Source organism: Panthera uncia (genome assembly GCF_023721935.1).
Source record: "Panthera uncia isolate 11264 chromosome C1 unlocalized genomic scaffold, Puncia_PCG_1.0 HiC_scaffold_3, whole genome shotgun sequence".
In the NCBI taxonomy this organism is placed as follows: Eukaryota; Metazoa; Chordata; class Mammalia; order Carnivora; family Felidae; genus Panthera; species Panthera uncia.
In genome coordinates this window covers 63,825,335-63,845,872 of record NW_026057584.1, presented here as the reverse complement: position 1 = coordinate 63,845,872, position 20,538 = coordinate 63,825,335, and the positions used below count along the sequence as shown (strand labels likewise).

The 20,538-nt window shown below is 39.7% G+C and overlaps 1 protein-coding gene across 7 annotated transcripts in view; it reads right to left on the bottom strand.

Moving 5' to 3' along the window:
- STK39 (serine/threonine kinase 39) overlaps nucleotides 1-20,538 on the bottom strand; it is a 317,745-nt gene that overhangs the window by 57,441 nt on the left and 239,766 nt on the right. For 6 of the 7 annotated variants that reach the window (XR_007454486.1, XM_049616064.1, XM_049616065.1 and 3 more), the window contains exons 15-16: nucleotides 18,162-18,214; nucleotides 13,807-13,875 (exon numbers count right to left, since the gene is read on the bottom strand). Coding sequence is in view for 6 of the 7 variants with exons in the window: in XM_049616064.1 (XP_049472021.1) it covers nucleotides 13,807-13,875; nucleotides 18,162-18,214 (122 nt within the window). In the remaining variant the exon portion in view is untranslated. Of the gene's footprint in view, nucleotides 1-13,806; nucleotides 13,876-16,578; nucleotides 16,695-18,161; nucleotides 18,215-20,538 lie in introns of those variants that run through there. The other variant, XM_049616066.1, reaches the window with a different exon arrangement.

The following is a 20,538-nucleotide window of genomic DNA, read 5'->3' as shown; positions in this document are numbered from 1 at the left end:
CAATTAATGTCCAAGTCTTTCCTTTTCTAGAAATCCTAATTTCCCTTTGATACAATAATTGGATTCGGAATTACTAGAAGGCATCTCTGAAGCTCTCCTGGTCCCTAAACATTAACTTACAAGTCACTTTCCAATGCCCTCAAAGTTAAATGAACACAGAATGTTGAAACATCATTTCAGCTTTTAATTCTCAAGTCCTCCAGAACTACTGCCCTGTCCTTCTGTGGTTCCTACACAGCTCAGCCAAGTGGGAATCAAGTCCAGGCCACAAAGGGATCTGAGCCCATGTAAACTGTGCATACAGACTCCCTGCAGGTGAATGAGGCTAGAAAAAAGCATTTATTTGCCCTCTTTGAAAAAAAAAAAAAAAAAAAAAAAAAAAGGCAGGAAAGGTTCAAGTTCTGTACTTTACCTACGTAGTGATTCAATTGAAAATTGAACGGCTAGGGTTTGGTTTTAACAAGGCACTATGGTGAATGGCTATTTACAAGGTCCTGTACCATCTGGCCCTGGTGTTCTGGTTGAGGCCTTATTTCACATCACTCTCTCCTCATTCACCTGATCTGGCCACACTGGTCATGTTTTACCAAGATCATTATCTCTGCACAAGCCATACCTCTGCCCTGTGTGACCAGGCTGAATCTAAGAGTTCACTCACATGTTTCTTCCTCAGAGGGGCTGACTCTGCTCTTGCATCTAAATGAGGACCCTTATTTATTACTTTCTTTACAGCACAAAAGAGCACCTTTTTCCTTGACAGCACGTCTCACAATTTCTAATGTTACCCACACCTGCGTCTTCCTCTCCTGTTACACTGGGAGCTTCATGGAGACAAGAACTCTGTTTTGTTCATTTGGTGTAGTTGGCACAGAGTAGATTACATGCTCTGTTTATTGAATAAATGAAGTAGGGCAGCTTCGGGGCCTGCATGACAAAGTGTGGTAGAAGGCCCTTGTTCCCACTTCTGCATGGAGGCAAGTACCACTCTGGCCCGATAATAAGGAAGTGCCCAAAGACCTTCAAAAAACAGCACCACTGTTGTGGGCACTGGGTCCCTCATGCTGGCTGGTGATATTTCACCAGTGAGGATGCTTCAGTCTCTTGGGCAGGGAACAAGGGGAGCCAGTGAGCCCACCGCATGGCAACCAGCAAGACAAAGCGATGTGACCCCTGGGACACATTCCTTTGGGGACTCAGTAATATCCCAGGGGAATTTCTGTTCTCCTTGGCTAACAGCTATTTGGTCTGTAGACATCTGAAATACATGGATATTTCAGACTATGGTAAGAAGCCTGAGGTGTTATATTTAATAATTGCTAATTAACTACAGAAAGCACCGTTCAGTTATTTTAAGTATAAAGTTCTATGTTTTTGATGTTAAAAAAAAAATCCACCCTACAAAAATATCAAAAATTTCTCATACTCATTCCTTACCTGGTAACAATTTTTATGAGTACTGAAGCTAACCCTTTTTTTTTTTTTTTTAAAGAAAACCTGAGAGCTCCAGCAGGAGCTGAGAAGCCCATCAGTCAGAACAATCTATAAGGTTTTGTTTTCTTTTGTTTTTTATTTTTGAGAAAGCATGAGCAGGGACGGGGCAGAGACAGAGGGGGGCAGAGGATCTGAAGGGGGTTCTGCGCTGACAACAGTGAGCTCAATGTGGGGCTCGAATTCACAAACTGCGAGATCACGACCGAAGCCTGAAGTTGGATGCTCAACCAACTGAGCCACCCAGGTGTCCCCCAGAACTATCTATGTTTTTATGCTTCCCAAGAATAGTGTTGTCCAAATCATGTCCTCTAATTTGTATTCTACCTTTCTATTGGATGTTAAATTTCCAGTGCATGCCATTTTCAATTTACCACTCAGCTCCACTGACAACTACGACAATCAGAAGCAAAACCTTAAGAAAAATATGTGAAGAATTGACAGTCAACTCAGAGGGAAGGGAAGCAAGGTTATAGCCTAAGCAATTTGGAAGCCGTTTCCTGTCCTCCTGGCATTGCATATCACAGGCAGATGAGAAAGAGCAGAGAGCTGGCAGAATTCTGACCCCAGAACCATTCATCCAGTGAAGAAAGAGGCATGAGCATATTGAGTTTCTAAAGACCCAGCTAACAATCACAAACTGGTAGAAGTCTCAAAATCTGTTACAAATTAGTCCTCCTGGGGGTCCATTACTGAAAAGATACTTTGAATGGGATGTTCTCATTTCAAGTAACAAACCTCTTAAGGCAGACCAACTTCCCTAAGGGTGAAGATTAAGGCATTTTGCTATTAAAAAGTTAGGCACCCCTCCACCCCAAAAAGAAAAAAACAAACCTCCCTCCCAAGTCTAACAGGCAGCTCCTTCTTTGCAGTCCATCACAGTGTACATGGCCAGAGGACTGTAGAGCCAGGCCTGTGAGTTTGCACCCACAGTTATTCAAATGCTTTCCTAACTACAAATTCCTACTGGGTGGTCTTTATGTCTCACCCAACATGAAATCCTCCAGGAAAACCAACATTTATAGAATGCTTGCCATGGCTTACACAGTACAGTGGCTACTTCTGATGAACATTGGCTCAGGAACACAACTGGACACAAATGTTGATGATACAATGGGAAAAGTGTAAATGTGATGAAAAAGGACCTAACGCTCAATCTATTACAATGTGGTCAGTCAAGGTCTCTCCTAGCCTTAAAATGAATCTGGGCTGAAAACGTTCTTATACACCTTTTGGATACTCAACCTAGCAGTGCAAGAATAAAAACTAGGTTTTCTTGGGTTTGGCAAGAAGAACTTCTTTGTTTTTAAAAAATGGTAAGCAAATGCAAGCTACAGGATCAAATAAATGTAAGATTATAATTAGACATGAAGCTAAAAAATAGTGATGACAAGCCCACAGTGCATCAAAAATGTTGACCTAATTTTCTTTCTTGGCTTCAAAATTTTTTGATTGGGTAAACAGGGAGTCCTATTTTCTGTTATACAAGAAATTAGGAGGCAGTATATTCTCCTTTATCTCAATTAGTAGAGAAAAAAAAATAGAGAATTGGTTTGGGATTAGGAGATCTGCCTCGAATCTATTAACAAGCACAACTGGGCATGTACTTGTATCTACAATACTGTATTATTGATGGAATAGTTAGGATTCATGTAGGCCCAGAGATTTCTGAAGTGGGTATATACATACACACACACACTAACTATAGCCAAAAACAAATCAATCTACTAATAGAATAGACTGTGCAGGAAAAGAGCCGTTTAATTTAAATCCTACACAGCTGGTAGTGTTAAAAAAAATGGGTAATATTAGAAAGACTAGGTTTCCTGTACCAGAATAAACCTACTTTACTTTCACCAGAAAGATATTCTCACTACAAGTAGGGACTGGTAATTTGGAGTTTATTGTAATTTCATAGGCAGAAAGTTCGGCTAGAATGAATACAATCGTCAAGCATATCTGATTCTAGAGTTAAAATACGGATTAACATAAATTAAAACAGGACAATCTGAAGTAATTGAAAAAAGCAAGACTCTGCTAACTAAGTTAGCTCTTTCAATGTTTAATCATCAACACTGATTCTAGTCCTTTCCAAAGAACTCGATTTCTGAGTATTTGAGAATTCAGCTAGAAATGGTAGTCATTCATCTGGAGTATCTAGGCCTAATCCATTTGCAAGCTCTTGTTTCACTTAAGTGAAATTAAGTACAGATCCTAACTGGAGTCTATCTATATCAGTGGTTTTAAAAAGGATCCACACCTCCTAACTAAATAAAAAGTGACAAAGTTAATTAGAAAATTAGGGCTTACAGTATGGTTTACTGCTGCACTAATTCATAATCATGTAATAAAGAAACCGAGAACACCTTTGGGGGAAATTACAGATGTTATTTTATGCTTTTCTACAAGTTCCTGGAAATAACATTTGCCCATATTTTGAAAGGTAATTTTAAACTGTCCCCTCCCTAACTCAGAATGTCTTTATAAATAGTAGGTCTGCCAACCCTTACCTGGATATTCAATCATTTTCCATTAGAATTTTCAGATAAGCAGAGGGGGCGACTGGGGCTGACAGTGAACTTCATCACAGGTGTGGGAAGCTTATTTTAGCTTTTGACTTGGTTTCCTAAGAAAACGTTTCTTCTGTTTAATTCCCTTAAGTTTGGGGGAGGGGATGGTCATCAGACTATAAAAAGTATACTCTGTTAAAATAAGAATTATGTTTTAATTCAGTCTGTCTTTCTGTTGCAATCGAATAAACTTAAAAATATATTAACTTAGGTTTGTGACTAAATTAACGTCGAGTGTGTGTTTCTATGTGCTCTGCACATTCTATGTGCTGGTCCCAGCACTGCACGGAACAAACAGCTCTTTCAATATTTAATCATCAACACTGATTCTAGTCCTTTCCAAAGAGCTTGATTTCTGAGTATTTGAGAATTCAGCTAGAAATGGTGGTCATTCATCTGAAAGCATGGTACTTTTATATTAGACAGTTCCAGATTAACACTTGTAAATACTTTAAAATAATTTTTGCATACTAATTTTTCATGTTAAAATAAATTTTCCTATATTGGGAATGATACCTCAGTAAAGATTTTTTAATTTTTAAAATTTCTTTTGAAGTTTATTAATTTTTGAGAGAGAGAGACAGAGAGAGACAGAGTGTGAGCAAGGGAGGGGTGGAGAGGGAGACACAGAATCCAAAGCAGGCTCTAGGCTCTGAGCTGTCAGCACAGAGCCTGATGCGGGGCTCGAATTCACAAACTGTGAGATCATTACCTGGGCCTAAGTCAGATGCTTAATGACTGAGCCACCAGGCACTTCTAAAGATATTTTAAAATAGAAAAAACAAACAAATAGATACTTGGGAAGCCAGGAGCAACGAGCTACAATCAAATTTGTAGGGGCACATTTTGAATGGTAACCCTATGTACCACATTAAACCACTCAACATTTATTTCTGATAAATATATGTAAGGAAGAACAATCAGTATAGTTCTCCCAAGCCACTTAGAGTCCTTAATTCCTTACACTATTAAACTTAACATACAGACAACTTTTAATCAGGAATCACTCAACTGTATTTATTGACATCATTCAACTAACCCCAACCCTGTCTAAAACCCAGAAAGGACTTCAGGACTTTTCTTCCTTTTTTATAATCTGTCACCACTTTAAAATCATAGTCCAGTTGTATAATAGAGACGATATTTTTTAGCGGAAGTTTTCCTTTACTGAATTTCAACATCAGTAAACATCACAGCATAATCACCGAACTGAATATAAGAGAATATGTTCACTCCTTCCCAAGAGTTTCATTGTAAAAGCATAGTGCTCCTCAATAAATCCCAAATCACTCACAACAGACTAAAATATCCCTGGCTATAGCTGAGGGAAGAAGGCACTTCACACACCCAACCACATGCTCACGAATGAGCAAAGTTCTGTTGCTTATATACTTTGGAGACTCAAGACACTTTGCCATTATCTAGAAATAAAAGCTGAAGGGCCACTGGGGACCTCCTGCATCCTGGACAGCAGTTCTCATAAAAACTGTACTGACTCATTATGGTAAAAAATTGATACCAATGAAGCTTCTCCACACATCTCTACCATTTATACACACTCCAATTTTAAAACGTCAACTGGTACAGTTTTTTTTTAATTTTTTTTAATGTTTATTTATTTTTGAGAGAGGCAGAGACAGAGTGCAAGTGGGGTAGGGGCAGAGAGAGAGGGAGACACAGGATCCAAAACAGGCTCCATGCTCTGAGCTGTCAGCACAGAGCCCGATGCAGGGCTCAAACTCATGAACTGCGAGATCATGACCTGAGCCAAAGTCAGATGTTTAACTGACTGAGCCACCCAGGCGCCCCAAACTGGTACAGTTTTAAAACAGACTCTTAAAAAGTAGAATCAAATAAGGCAAAAAAAAAAAAAAAAAAAAAAAGCAACAAAGATTAGTGAGATTGGAAAAGATACAGATGACACAATAAGCTAAAAACACTTTCCAAAGGTTACCGGAAGCAGAAAAGAAAGCAGCAGCCATGAGATCCTACTGTGTATTAGAATCACCTGGGATGCTTGTTAAAAAATGCAAATTTGAGGGCACCTGGGTGGCTCAGTCGGTTAAATGTCTGGACTCTTGAGTTTGGCTTGGGGCATGATCTCACGATTGTGAGATCAAGCCCCACATCCAGCTCCATTCTGAGGGTGGAGCCTGCTTAAGATTCTCTCTCCCTCTCCCTTTGCCCCTCCCCCGCATGCTCTCTCTCAAACAAACGAACAAACAAACAAATAAAAGCAAATTTCTACACTCATAAGCCCAAGACTCCAGGCTCTAGGCTGGAATCAGAAATGTGGCTCTAGGCTGGAATCCAGAAATATGCATTTTTCATAAGCACCCAAGAAAAGAGTGATATGGGCATTTCAGGGTCCATGCTGAGACAAACACTGGAGCTTCAGCAAGTGCAAGAAGAAAGAATGCCTTCTGGAACCACCATATTTCCTTCCCGAGAGGCAAGACGCTAAAGTCGTGTGAGAAGTCTATTCTTATGGAAGAGAAAAAGGTGAAGGGGGCAGGAAGATAGAAAACATCAGTTATGGTGAATTACTCTTCAGTTTTGGGAAGGTACAACAATATATATAAATTATCAATCCACGGACTATTGCAGCATTAAGTCTGCCAAATGAGATTAAATGTATTCCTTTATCCGCAGGCATATTTATTAAGTGTGTGGCAAGGATGGCAGAGATTCAATAAAGCAGAAGACAGGCCTTGCCCTAAAGGCGCTCTTAGCCTCCAGACAAAGAGAAGGCAGGCACCAGAAAGCAGAGCAGGATGAAAGCCACGTGTCTCTAAAGGTAAAACACAGTTCTCTGGAATTCACACGAGGAAAAGCTGTCCTGGATCTGTTATGGAGGGGGCAAGCATCAGAGAAGCCTGCATGGAGAAGGCATTTATGGTGCTTCTTGAAGGGGAGACAGGTTTTGAACAGGATTCTAATGTGCAGGAAAAGAGCACTCCGGGGTCATGAACACATGTCCGAACGTCCACTGAGAGCGCTTTGAGAATACACACAGCTAATATCAGCTTCCAGTGCAGTAAGAACCAGTTGGCTAGGCTGAAGCTCCACCAAAGGAAAATTGCATAAATGAATGCAGAAACACAGCTCGCTTCTCAGGAAACAGAAATTCTAACATCTGGTTCTAAACTCCACTTACGGGAAAAAATATATACACACATGTTGTTAAAAGCCAGGAAATGGTGGTATAAAGACCCAGCAAGGAAGTCAGCAGGCACTTGGGAAGGCAGCTGCTGAGCAGCCACCTCCCCCCAGGTTCACCCACTGTGGAATCCGGCCCCTGGATAGGACCCCTGGAGGAGCCCCTGAGCAGGACAAACAAGTGGCTAGGTTAGCACCCATCACTGTTCCCTCTACTGCCGAGGTTATAACACCCATTCAAAAGAGACTCAAAAATATCATGGATCACAAGGCCTGAACAAAATTCAGAACTTTTGCTGTGTCTTGAACGTGACTTGGGTTTTACATTTTCCCCTCCCCTGTGCTGCTATTGCAGAGAAAACTTCTGATTGGCTGGTTTTCAAGGAGGAGGCAAAGGAAACAAGTTTCTCTGCTGCTTCACTGTATCAGGGATCCTTGGGATCCTTCTTAGAAACAACTGAAATGGGGACTCAGAACTGGTCTCTCTTGAGCTGTCAGCCATCCCAGCCAGGCCAGATAAGCAAATTCATATATGCATATCACCAACTTTTGCATCTTACAAAGTTAACCTTTTTTTTTTTTTTTTTTTTTTTTTCAAACCAACACTCCCCCAGGAGGCCCTGTCAATCTATCCCTTTCCACTAACACAGGGCCTAAAAACATCTCCTGTTTCTTGCCCAAGGTAGCGCTGCATTTAAGCACAACTGAAGTGGGTTTATGATTGCAGTCTACAAACAGTGCATTGAATCTCTGCACTGCTCTGCTTCTGCACAAAAACAATCACTCCATGTCACTACACCGTTCCTTCTTCAATCCAAACTGGTTTGTAAAGGTTCCCACACTAAAGGCAGATTACCCTGAAGCCAGGTGCTGAAGACTTGTTGTAACGTATGCTTGCTACATTATAATAAAAGTCTATAATAAAAGTCATAACATTCATTGCTCCATAACATATACTATTGCTTCTTTCAGGTTTTGTTTTTTTTTTTTAATGTTGCCCTAAGCATGTCTAATTCAGGAGAAAATTCTGATGGGGGGAAAAAAGATTTTTAACCTATTTAAATGGTAGCTGCTTTATATTATGGAAGATGGAAAATTACACATTAAGAAATCATTCAAACCTCTAGATGCCAATGCTCTAAGCTTAACTGGACTACTTTTTCTTTGTATAGTTGTCAAGTTGAACACATTTCATATTTATATAATACTACTTGAATTCTGCACTCTCAAAAGTAAGATTCTTAAAAACCTGGGATCCTGGGATCAAAATACCCTTTGTTTCCAAAGTAAATGAGATACCTGTGTATTTAAAAATAGTATTTGTTTATCTCTAACAAGGATTCACAGAGTGCCAACTATATGAAGTACAAAGTTTGGGACGGTGGGAGCAGAACAGTTAAGAAAACAGATAAAAATCCTAGCCTTTAAGGAACTTATGTTCCAGGGAAAACCTATGTGGTTAACTAAATAAATGAAGCAGATAGCCTGTTAGACAGGGAGAGATTTAGTAAAATGATTAAATGAGGAGGCGGGGGCACCTGGGTGGCTCTCGGTCGAGTGTACAACTCTTGATTTTGGCTCAGGTCACGATCTCACAGTTTGTGAGTTTGAGCCCTGCACTGGGCTCTGTGCTGATGGCACAGAGCCTGCTTGGGATTCTCTCACTCTCTCTTTCTGCCCCTCCCCTGCTCATGCTCTGTCTCCTTCTCAAAAATAAATAAATACACTTAAAAAGTTTTTTTTTTTAAATAAATGAGGAAGGGGTGTGGGGGTTGGGCTGCAATTTTAAGTAGGCTGGTCAAGGAAGGCCCCTTTAAGAGGCAGTATTTAGGGGCGTCTGGGTGGCTCAGTCATCAGTTGAGCGTCCGACTTTGGCTCAGGTCATGATCTCACGGCTCGTGAGTTTGAGCCCTGTGTTGGGCTCTGTGCTGACAGCTCAGAGCCTGGAGTCTGCTTCATATTCTGGGTCTCCCTCTCTCTCTCTCTGCCCCTCCCCCACTCATGCTGTCTCTGTCTCTCAAAAATAAACAAACATTAAAAAAAATTCTATTTTAAAAAGAGGCAGTATTTAGACTCTAGGAGGTAGACAGGTGTCCTAGGGAAGGAATATCCCGGAAGAAAGAATGGCAAGTAAAAAAGCTGATATGGCTGAGGTGGAACGAGCAACAGAGAGAAGAAGAGAGGGATGTCTGAGAAGTGACAGGGATGGATCATGTAGGGGACTGTAAGCCACTGAGATGTGGGATGGAAAGCCACTAGAGGTTTTTATTTCAAGCATTAATGTAACCTGGCTTTTTTTTTTTAATTGAGGTAAGTGTACAATCAGTGGTTTTTAGTAGTCACAAGGTTGTGCAACATTACCACCTCTAATTCCAGAAGAACTTCATCACCCCAAAAAGAAACACCATGCCCATTAGCAGTCACTCCCATTCCCCTGCCCCCTTGCCACCAGTGTCCCCCTCAGGCCCTGGCAACCACTAATCTACTTTCTGACTCTATGGATTTGCATATTCTGGTCATTTCATATAAATGGAATCACACTACATGTGGCCTTACTTTTACATCTGGCTTACTTTTTACATGGATGTCTCTGTATGCTGCGAAGGGAACAGGCTGAAAGGCAGCAAAGACAGAAGCTGGAGGACCAGCAAAGGGAAGAATGCAGTAATTCAACTGAGAGATGAAAGAGGCTTGAAATTGGATGGGAAGCAAGATGGGAATAATGGCCATTACATTCTGGTAAACTGGATGTCAGGTATGAGAGAAAGGGAAGTCAAGGACAATGCAGGCTCTCAGCTGGAGCACGGGAAAAGAGAGGACATCAACCCAGGGAGCAGGCTGGGGGAGGGGCAGATCGAGAGGACACAGCAGGGGCTGGATTCTGGAGATGTTAATTACACCTGGGATGCTACTAGCCTTTCATGAGAAGATACCACAAAAGGAACTGGACAGGAGTCTGGAATTCAAAGGAGAGGTCTGGGTTGGAGAAACACATTTGGGAATTAGAGAATGAAAACATTAATACCACGAAACTAGGGGAGATCACCAAGGGAGTGATTATTATAGAAAAGAGGGGATGTCCAACAAAAGGGTCCTTGAGCATGTCAATATTTACAGGTCAGAGAGATGAGGAGCAACCAACGAAAAAGACTGAGAAGGAAATACCAATAAGGTGGGAGGACCAAGAATGAAATCTTAAAAACCAATGAAAAAAGTTATCACGGCAAAAGGCACTGTCTGCTCTGTCCAGGGCTGCTCATGTGCCACATAGTGGGAGGCGGCAGGGGTGGGGGGGGGTGGTTGTGGGGGGACTGAGAACAAACAACTGGGCTGAGGAACCAGGAACACGGCAAGCTGTCATTCACAGAGCACAGATCCTCCCTCTATCGCTCTGGGTCACTCTGCTCCAGCCACACCCACCTGTGCTTTGACACTTCACGCGCCAGGTGAGCGCCCTCCCCGGGTGCAGCTTTGCCAAGGCACAGCCTGAGTGGAGAAGGAAGGTCAAAGGCCTGACCACAGTGGGCTCAGGAGACAGTGGGAGGAAAAGGATTACAGTCAAGGGCAATTCTTTTGAGGAGTTTAGCTGTAAGGGGGATGGATGGAGGGAAATAGCTATAATGGGGGCTGGGGCAAAGACAGGGCTTTCTGTAAGATGCGAGAAATACAAATGTAAAGAGGATGGTAGATGATAAAGGAGAGAGCAGAGAATTGCTGGGACTGGTTTCAGGAAGACAGTTAGGCACACTTTATCTGTTTATCAAATAGTCTGCAGTTAAAATACAAAGCATCTACTGGTGTATGAAAAGCAAGTAAAGATATGCTTTTCATTTTTCCAGGAGAAACAAAAAAAAACATCATTTAAAATGATCTGGATCTACTTTTCAAGGCTGAAGACATTGGATTGATTGTACACAGAAGGTCAGGGTCAGGGTTAGGCTCTGGGCTTAGAGTCCTAAGATGCAAGTTCAAAGACCATGACAAGTTACAACATCCCAGAATCTTTTGACCTCCCCTTTTCATCCATTAAATACTGATTAAAAACAACCTGTCCTTTCTACTTTATGTAACTGATGAACTAATCAAATGAAATACACAAACACGGTAAGGCATTATCCAAAAATGTAAGGCTAATTTTTAGGGCTATTAGATAAGGAGGAATTGCATATGCTTGGCCTTATTCCAACACCTTATACTTTAGCTCCAATTAGGGGGGGGAAAGCCGAAATAAAAATATTTGGCAGAATAAGTATGAAAAAATAAAGGCTATCTGATATTGTATTTAAAACACACTCAATAAATTGTACAGGAATTATGCCTTAATTTCCTCTTTTACAGAACTTAACAACCCCAAATCCTTTAGTTTAGATTCAACTGAGACTGAGGCAAAAAAAAAAGAAGTATACTAAATTTGACTGAAGGCTTGAAGCAAGCCCATGCTTACAAAAAAGATGTAACCTAGTATCTTTCCATGAATCTCTCTTATTCTCCATGTTCCTTACCACCTGCCAGGATTAACTCAAGTCAAAAGGCTTTCATCCTTAACTTCTTGCCCAATAACAGACATTAGTAGGTATTTAAAATAAGTTTAAGATTATTATATTTATTAATTAATTTTTATTTCAGGCTGTATAGTGTATGGATCATAGTTCTTGCTAATCTTGGTCAAGCCATGAACTTTTCTCCTTATTTTGTCAGGTCAACCAGGAAACAAAGGCGTGTGCTCACTTTTTCTAATGAGAATAAAGAGCATCTATCTTTGCCAAGGAACTGTTAACATAAACAATTCTGAGATAGAATTTATGGTAGACACCAAAGCTGAACTCACCTCATTGTTCAAGCTCTCCCTCACATTTGATCAGAACATTTTGCTAAGAACTCAGCTGGCCATGATCTCTCCCAAGATTTTAAAGGAAAGTGTGAGAGACAGAAAATATCAAGAGATACATACATACCTATGTATATGTATGTATGCCACTTTGCTTTAAACTATGTCTCTCTCTCTTTATATATGCATCACTTGGCAGAGGAATCAGAGCTTCCTTGGGAAATCACATACAATTGAAAGGAAAAAGAGCTTAATTATATCTAATTATAAAGTATCTTCACCTTTATGACATATTGTTTGTATGTCAATAACATATTAGAGGGGAGCCTCAGTGGCTCAGTCAGGTAAGAGTCAACTCTTAATTTTGGCTCAGGTCATAATTTCGCAGTTCGGTTTCTGGGATCGAGCCCCATGTTGGGCTCCGCCTGAGAGCCCGGAACCTGCTTGGGATTCTCTCTCTCCCTATGTCTCTGCCTCTCCCCCACTTGCACTCTCTTTTCTCTCTCAAAATAAATAAACATTAAAAAAATTAACATATTAGATACTGATTCTTTACTGAGAATCCTAATCTGCCACTAAAACCTGTTACTCTCAAAAATAATTCATTTATATAATGACCTACATTATAGTTTACAGGAACAGATTACTCTGATGGGGAAGCATATCCACGTAAAGCTCCCTCAGTTACAAACACCAACAGCACCGGGGAAAGGGTTCATTTTGAGCAAGTGATTTTTTTTTTAAGTTAAAACACATCAATTATGGGGCCCAAAGTCATTTTAAGCATCATTTTTAATTCGGTTATTTTTGAAGAAAGTTTGATCATAATACACATTACCCTAATATGATGTTATAATAATTGTTAACAATATAATTAATTAATGTCATTGTTACCATTAGTACAATGTTAACCAATCTTGATTACTTAGGGTCATCAATATGAATACCCAGCAATGGATTACATTATAAAATCTTCACAAATAGGATTATCTAAGGAGCGTGGAGCTTCTCACCCTCACCCTACAGGCTATACTTTTTCTTAGATGATAGTGTCTGTCTCTTACAGCTTTCCTGCCCCCTCCCTCCATGCCATGCAAGGAGGCCTCCAGTCATCTCCTGCTCCCGAAAGCAAGCCTCTATATAGTGGGCACCCCATCTCCATGCAGCTATCTGTTTATTCTCAAAGCAGTAGAAACAGTCATGTGCCCAAAGAGAAGTGCCTCGGTCCCAATCCAGCTGCATGGCTCCAGAAAACACATGGAATCCCTTCAGGAATTTGTGTCCTTGTCCACACAATGAAAGAACTGTCCTGAATGATCTCTTAAGTCACATCCAACCTTAAGACCTTGTGATTCATCTTGCTAATGGCTCGGAAAACTAGTATCTAAGTTCATTAGAACTGTGCCCAAAGAAAGAACAGAGAAAACTCTGACAGAGGACCTCAGAGGTTCCTGTGCTTTGGTATGTGGAATTTATACCATCTTATTTTTCTATATCATAGACTTTTGGGTCTTCTAGGCTCTTCTTTACATTTCCAGTAAGTGAGGCTCTTATTAAATGGGACAGAATTACAGTAAGAGCTTTTTAAAAAAGAAAATGAAATAGGAGTCTTACACAGTTCTTCCACATAAAAGATAAGAATTCAAGACGCAATTTTCAAACATCCAGAGAAAATTATTCCTTTATGAAAACTTTTGTTTCTGAATGCATTTACATTTGATAGACCAACAAAAAGACACTGTATACTGGAAAATGATTTACCTATAACTACATCATGACCATCAACCAAGCCAGCAGAGAAGAGCTCCTGAGATACGCCATCTGCTGTATCTGTCCAAATGTGAAATGAATACGTATTAGTGACCGTAAAATAAAAAGCAACAACCCATTACAATGTAAAAGATATATTTTTCATTTACAAAAATCACCTATGTGTGTTTTAATTCAACAATTTGGATTCTATCAGAAGGAAAGATCAGAAGTGATGTGAAATATATTTTGCCATATGTAATTTGCATCTTTGCTTTCATTCAACAGAGGTTATGCACAAAATTATTATTTCATTTTTAGTGAACCAAAAAACATTTTCCCTTTGGCTACTATCTGAATTAATCCTCAAATGTACCTCTGTAAGTTAGCTCATAACTGGCCCCAATGACACTGCTTTTCTTTCTTGCCAAGGTTAATTCCAGCCATCATCAATCCTTTTCTATCATTAGTAGCCACTGAGTCAGAATTTATGGCAAAGGTTGAACAGGTAGCACTTGACACAACCTTATATTTGATACAAACAGCCTTTGAGCTTGTTGGACTATTAAGATGAGCTATTTAAATTTATGTTATTAAGAAACTCCTTTCACATGACATTGATCATTTGATAGCAACAGATTCATTCTCTTAGAAAATGTGGTTGAATAAAAGAATGTAGTTTCTCAGTGATAAGTGACAGGAGTTAGGGATCTCATAAAGATGGGACAGGCTGTATCAAATGAATATAACCAAAATTACTTGAAAGGCTACGAATGAACATGGTAATAGTGAGAAGTCTGTTTGAAGACTTTGTAAAGAGAAATTGATAAATGGCAGTGTGCTCAAAAGAACCATTATGAACCTCCATGTCTTCCCAAAGGAGATGACATGGTCCCCGTGGCCTTCTGACATTATCACAAACATCCAGAACTGTAGATGGGTAAGAAGAAATTAGCTCAGCAGCTGGTAATAACCTAGATGAAGGTTTAACTTAAGTGTCTTGCAAAGTCAGGCAGCACCTCAAAGTATTGCTGGTGAATCAAACAAGCGTCTAAACTGAATTGTGTTTGTCATACCTGAGGCTGCCCTCAGTGTGTGTGTGTGTGTGTGTGTGTGTGTGTGTGTGTGTGTGTGTGTTTCTATGCTCACACGAGCGTGTCGCTAAAGGTAAAATTATCTTTCACATTTGTGGGCTTTAATATGCTTAGCCCAGTGTGTGACACATAGTAATTACTCAATAAATGGTTAACTGTGATGATGATGTGCAGCCAAAGCTCATCTGAAATGTACCCCACGCTCTACTGCACTTTCTTTCTCCCTTTCATACATGGCCCAATTTCCCAGATCTCCAATAAAAAACCTGAGGGCCAATGGATACTCTTTGTACATCCAGAGAAAATGTCGCATTCCATCATTTTACTCATTCCATTCTACCATGAATGACATGGAATATTACATGAGGGAAATGTTAAAGAAAAATAAAGGAATTTTAACTAAACTGTGAGATTCCACGTCACGGGGGCTAATGTTGGGGCTTGTCCTTATTATTAGAAGTACAAAAACACCTTATAAAATTCTCTCAGGGACAAAATGATCCCATGGCATGGAATCTAGGGTGGAATAATGAGAGGCTCTACTCTGCATGTGATTTAGCTTTGTGAAGTCGACACTCAGCCACATAATCTCATCCTCCTGATGCCACTGGAAACTTGACTACAAAAAGTATATTGAATTAAAGTGCCTACCTAGGCAGTGATTACATTTCTACTGACTGATCATCGGTTAAAGCATCTGGATGTGTTATTACCACCTCTAAAGTATCAATAAGATCTAAAAATTTACAATCGCAGAATGTAGTTGAAAATGGAATAATCAAGCAAATCCACATTGTGGGCTAGCACTAAAACAGTACCAAAGCAAATGACATTCTCAAATGATTCAAGTTTCCAGCATCTCCTATTTTCAGGACTCCTGAATATTAGATGAATCACATTAAAATAGCACAAGGGTCATGTTGGCCATTTTGATCCAAAATAGAAATATTCCATGCTTGTGTGCCATTAAGCAGTTATCTTGTAGGCATGTAAGTAATACATCAGTAAAGTTAGGAACAGGAACTTGAAGGTAATTGGATTCTTCTTTAAGCTGCTTAAACATTCCTAATGTGCAAACAGGTTAAATAATCATAAATAATTACATATGCTCTAGTTTCCAGAGTATACAGTAAAATAATAAATGCAGAGGGCTTACTCTCAAATGAAGACAGAATATTGGATATGTTTATGCTATACATTCTATGCTATCTTACACATTTATGCATACATAGAGCACAGATGTATGTATATGTACGTATGCACGCACACATGCATGCACAGATGTATTGTAGACACCATCTGAATGAAAAGATAGCATCAGTATTCACAGAGGTATGGTGATATATCCATGGTGTTTCCATTACTAATGGCCTGTGCTCACTGCCCTGCGATGGCTGGCTATCCTCAGGAAGCCAACACTAAGGTTTCTATCTGGTAAACAAAAGTAGACTCTTAACCTACAATGGCAAACGAGGCTGCTTATGCCAGCACAAAGGGCTAGGTAATGCTGATAGGGCCATCTTCCCCCTCCCCAAATCCTCAATTCAGAAATTCATTTCTTTGCTATCCCTTAAAATTAATTTTATTGCCTCTGTAAATTTTAGACAATTAGATGAAAAAAAAAAAAAAAACCCAACCTTTAAATAAGAAGTTGTTCTTTTACTTACTGTACTTGAAACATTTATTATGGAATTACTAGATTTTGTCACAGTATTGGCTGGTCAACATTCTTATATTAAGAGACAAAATAGAGAGCTTCTGGGTAACAGTAACTGGTGCTGTACAATTTCATAGACCGGCTCCGAACTGTCAAAGATGGATGTTCCCAGAAGAAAGATCAATTAGCAAATTTGTTTAGGCCTTTTTAAAATATATAGTTTGTAAAAGGTACTTCGTATGTTAGTTTAATTCAAATATACTGGGAATCATAAAATCTTTAGGCTGACAGGGAACTAGAAATCAGGGCCAGTGTGCCTTGACCACATATGGCCCAGGAACATATTTTTTTGGCCAGCAGTGTTTTTTTGTTTTGTTTTACACTGAACGTGAACAGACAGAACTGTCTGGTTTCCTGAAGCTCACACCCCCTCCCTTCCCTGCCAACCCCAAACATTTGCTTTGGCTCCTGTACACATCTGAGTTTGTGTCTTCTTACAGGTTCTAATAGTAGGGAGGTCAAAGCAGTCAAATGATTAACCAGGTAACATGCTAGAAACTTCCAGATTTTCAAAATTTTAGGAAATCAAATTTAATCAAATCAAAATGTACACGGAGCTCTAATATGTGAAATAATTACAGACTGTTGTTAGTTTATATATATCAATATAGTCAAGTGTATGAGCCTAATGTATTTTGTTTTAACAATAAAACAGAATGTATTTTAGAAGGTTTTCAATAGAGACACTGAGGCCGCTTTCACATATTTAAAAATCTGAAACCGTCAAGAAGAAGAGTCACAGTCTCAGCATTAGCATCTGATTTTCAGCTCTCTGGGTTGTTCTGGTTATACACTAAAGGGAGGAAGTAGCAATTTTTGCTTAACAACTAATCTTGCGGTCCCCATAGCCTGTTCGTAGATGTTATTTATCCATTAATTAACCAAAACTACTGGAGATTCTCCTGGATAGCAGGCATTTGCCAAGTGCTAAAGATACCAAGAAATGCGACATAGTTCTAGAAACTCCAGGCATCCAGGAGCTGAGAGAGCAACCAGTCTAGCCTTTAAGCTGTTTCACTAGTTATTTAAAATATTAAAATTGTATTTAGAAGCAAGAATGGCAATGTGCCTACCAAGGTGTATCAACAGAGACCACAGACATTCCTCCCTCCACACAGGCTTCATATAATATGCACTGAGAGCAGAGGGGCAAAGCGGATCCCTTTTTTGTGTGACAGCTCGTTTGTTGCTCACCTCTCATTAGGATTGCTCTCTGTTGCTCATTACACTCACCATAACGTCCTTTAGGCCCTGTGTGTCCCCTTGCCAGTACTTATTCTCATGGTTGAGCTAACACAGGTAATTTGTACATGTATGTAAACCATGCAGCATGCCACAGAAACTCATGTAGTCAGTAGTGGCTCGGTTTGGATTCCCCACAATTATTGCAAATCCTTCACTGCTTCTCTCCTTCCTGCCTTCCTTCCTTCCCTCCATCCTCCTTTCTTCATTTTTAAAGAAAGCATTTTCAAATAGCAGATTATAACCACACACTTGTAATGAATTTCTTAAAGGCTCTTTGCAGCAATAAGATAATAATTTCAACTAAAACTTACCTCTTCCTGGAGTAAACTCAAATCGTATGTCATTAAGTTCCTTTCTGGAGTTTCTGAAATATATAACATGTAGCACATTAAAATCCAACGAAGTGTAGTTTCATCAAACTAAATGTATTCCAATCTTTACAAGATGCTACTAATAGGTAGATAGTGTTCTACAATTTTGGGTTACCTCTGGGTACTTCCTCAAATGGGAGAGATAGTTATGACAATAATAAAGGGAGATATTTAAAGGATTGAATTTACCTATATAAACATGTTTCTTTCCCAAAATTCCAAAAATAAAACATTCTTTTATAAAATCTATACTAAATCAATAACCTTCAATGTAGTTCCATAATTAAAAATTTCAGAAGATTTTCGTCTGGAATAAATAATATTCAATACACTTTTCATATTTTTCCTGAAAATAGCATTTTATCAAATTATTTTTAAAAAGTGAAACAAACAAGGGTGCCTGGGTGGCTCAGTTGGTTAAGCATCCAACTTCGGCTCAGGTCATGATCCCATGGTTCGTGAGTTTGAGCCCCACGTCTCTGCTGAGCTGCTTCAGATCCTCTGTCTCCCTCTCTGCCCTCCCCCACTCATGCTCTCTCTCTCTCTTTCTCTCTCAAAAATAAATAAACGTTTTAAAAAAAAAACATTAAAGTGAAACAGGAAAAACAGTCTCAGTGGTAAGGTTTATGACAATGACAATACTATGCATTAAATCACGTAACAAAATGCCCCAAAAAGGATGTGTATTTTGTTATTAAAATCTTTGCTACATAGAGGGGACCCCTGAATGTTGTTTAATTATCCACTGAATATAGAGGCTTTTTTTAAAGTTTGTTTATTTTGAGAGAGAGGGGGGTGGGGGGAGAGACAGAAAGAGAGAGACAGAGAGAAAGGATCCCAAGCAGACTGCACTCTCAGTGCGGGGCTTGAACCCACGAACCAGAAGATCATGATCTGAGAGGAAATCAACAGTCGGATCCTCAACCAACTGAGCCATCCAGGAGCCCCAAATAGATAAAATTTTTAAAAATAAATATAAAATGCTTACATAAAATTGTAATACATATATACACGTATATTCAATCCAAAAACTGATACTAGGTTAATATGGAACAAGCAAATACCTAAGATGTGAGTTTTCCATTTATATTAATTTCAAGAAAGGATATGGGACAGTGAGTTATAATTAGAATGGCTTTAAATTCTCATAAGAACACTAAAGTGTTATGATAACTCTCAACAGATGCTACAATTAAAGTTAATAAAAACACCATAAGAAACTGCAGTAGAAAACATGAAACAGTAATTTCTGCAAACCCTCAACTACTTGCTCAGCTGCCAAGGGTCCAAGCCAGAGACCAGAGATGGCCTGAATACCCATTCCAAACCTCCTCCTTCTGGTGCCAGAAGAGTCTGATCAAATCCTGTTAAGTAGTCCTATTTGGGATCCTGGAGTAGTATCTCCTGGTCTCTACAAACAGTGCGCACATTATGATGCCACCAGCCTGTGGGCCCTTTTTGGTCTATAGCCTGACCTTGTTTCTTTAGGCCCCATGACATTCTACCACAGTAAATACAGGAGGCCCAGAAAAAAGACAAAGGCATTTTACCGGCTTAGAGAAAGCCCTTCTCCCAGGGCCTAGAGATGTGGGTTCCAGTCTGTACTTTTCCACAAGCAAAGAAGTGAAAAGTCAAGAATTCAAGAGATGCCCAAGCCTAGGCCACAGACATAAGAGCCCTGAACCACTATGAATCTCTTCCCAGGTGTCCCCCCACCTTGACTCTGTGACTACTCTCAGGGATAGAATAGGACTAGGGGATGACAGCAATTCCTAAATCCGTGCTTCTTTTAGGAACTTCTGAGAATCTGAAAACTAAAAATCATGAACTCTCTCTAAAAAGGGGGCATATGACCAACACATGAAATTGCAGACAACTGAAGATGGTTCAGAGATCAGCTTAGACCCCAGACTGAGTGACCCTCTCCTGGACGTGGAGTGGGCCATGAACAATCAGTGCCTTCGAAGGAAGGGCTGTTTGCCTGTGGCACTGTTTACCTACCAGTGTCACCACACATTTACATAGTGCTTTCATATGTATCAGCAGTTCTTCAACTGGTTTTTTTTTTTTTGTAAACTTCCATAATGTCTGGCTTAAGATAGATGGATTCTTATTTTTGCTTCTGTATTCAGTCTGTTGCAATATCACATATCACATTGCCAGCCACTGGAAAATTCCACTCTACATGTTGCAATAATGAAAGTGAAAAAAGCACATAATTTCTTAGTGTTATTATAAAAACAGTTTTGACCTCATGGGCTTCCTAAAGGGGACTCAGAGATCCCTAGGGCCATAGGAGCACACTTTGAGAAACATG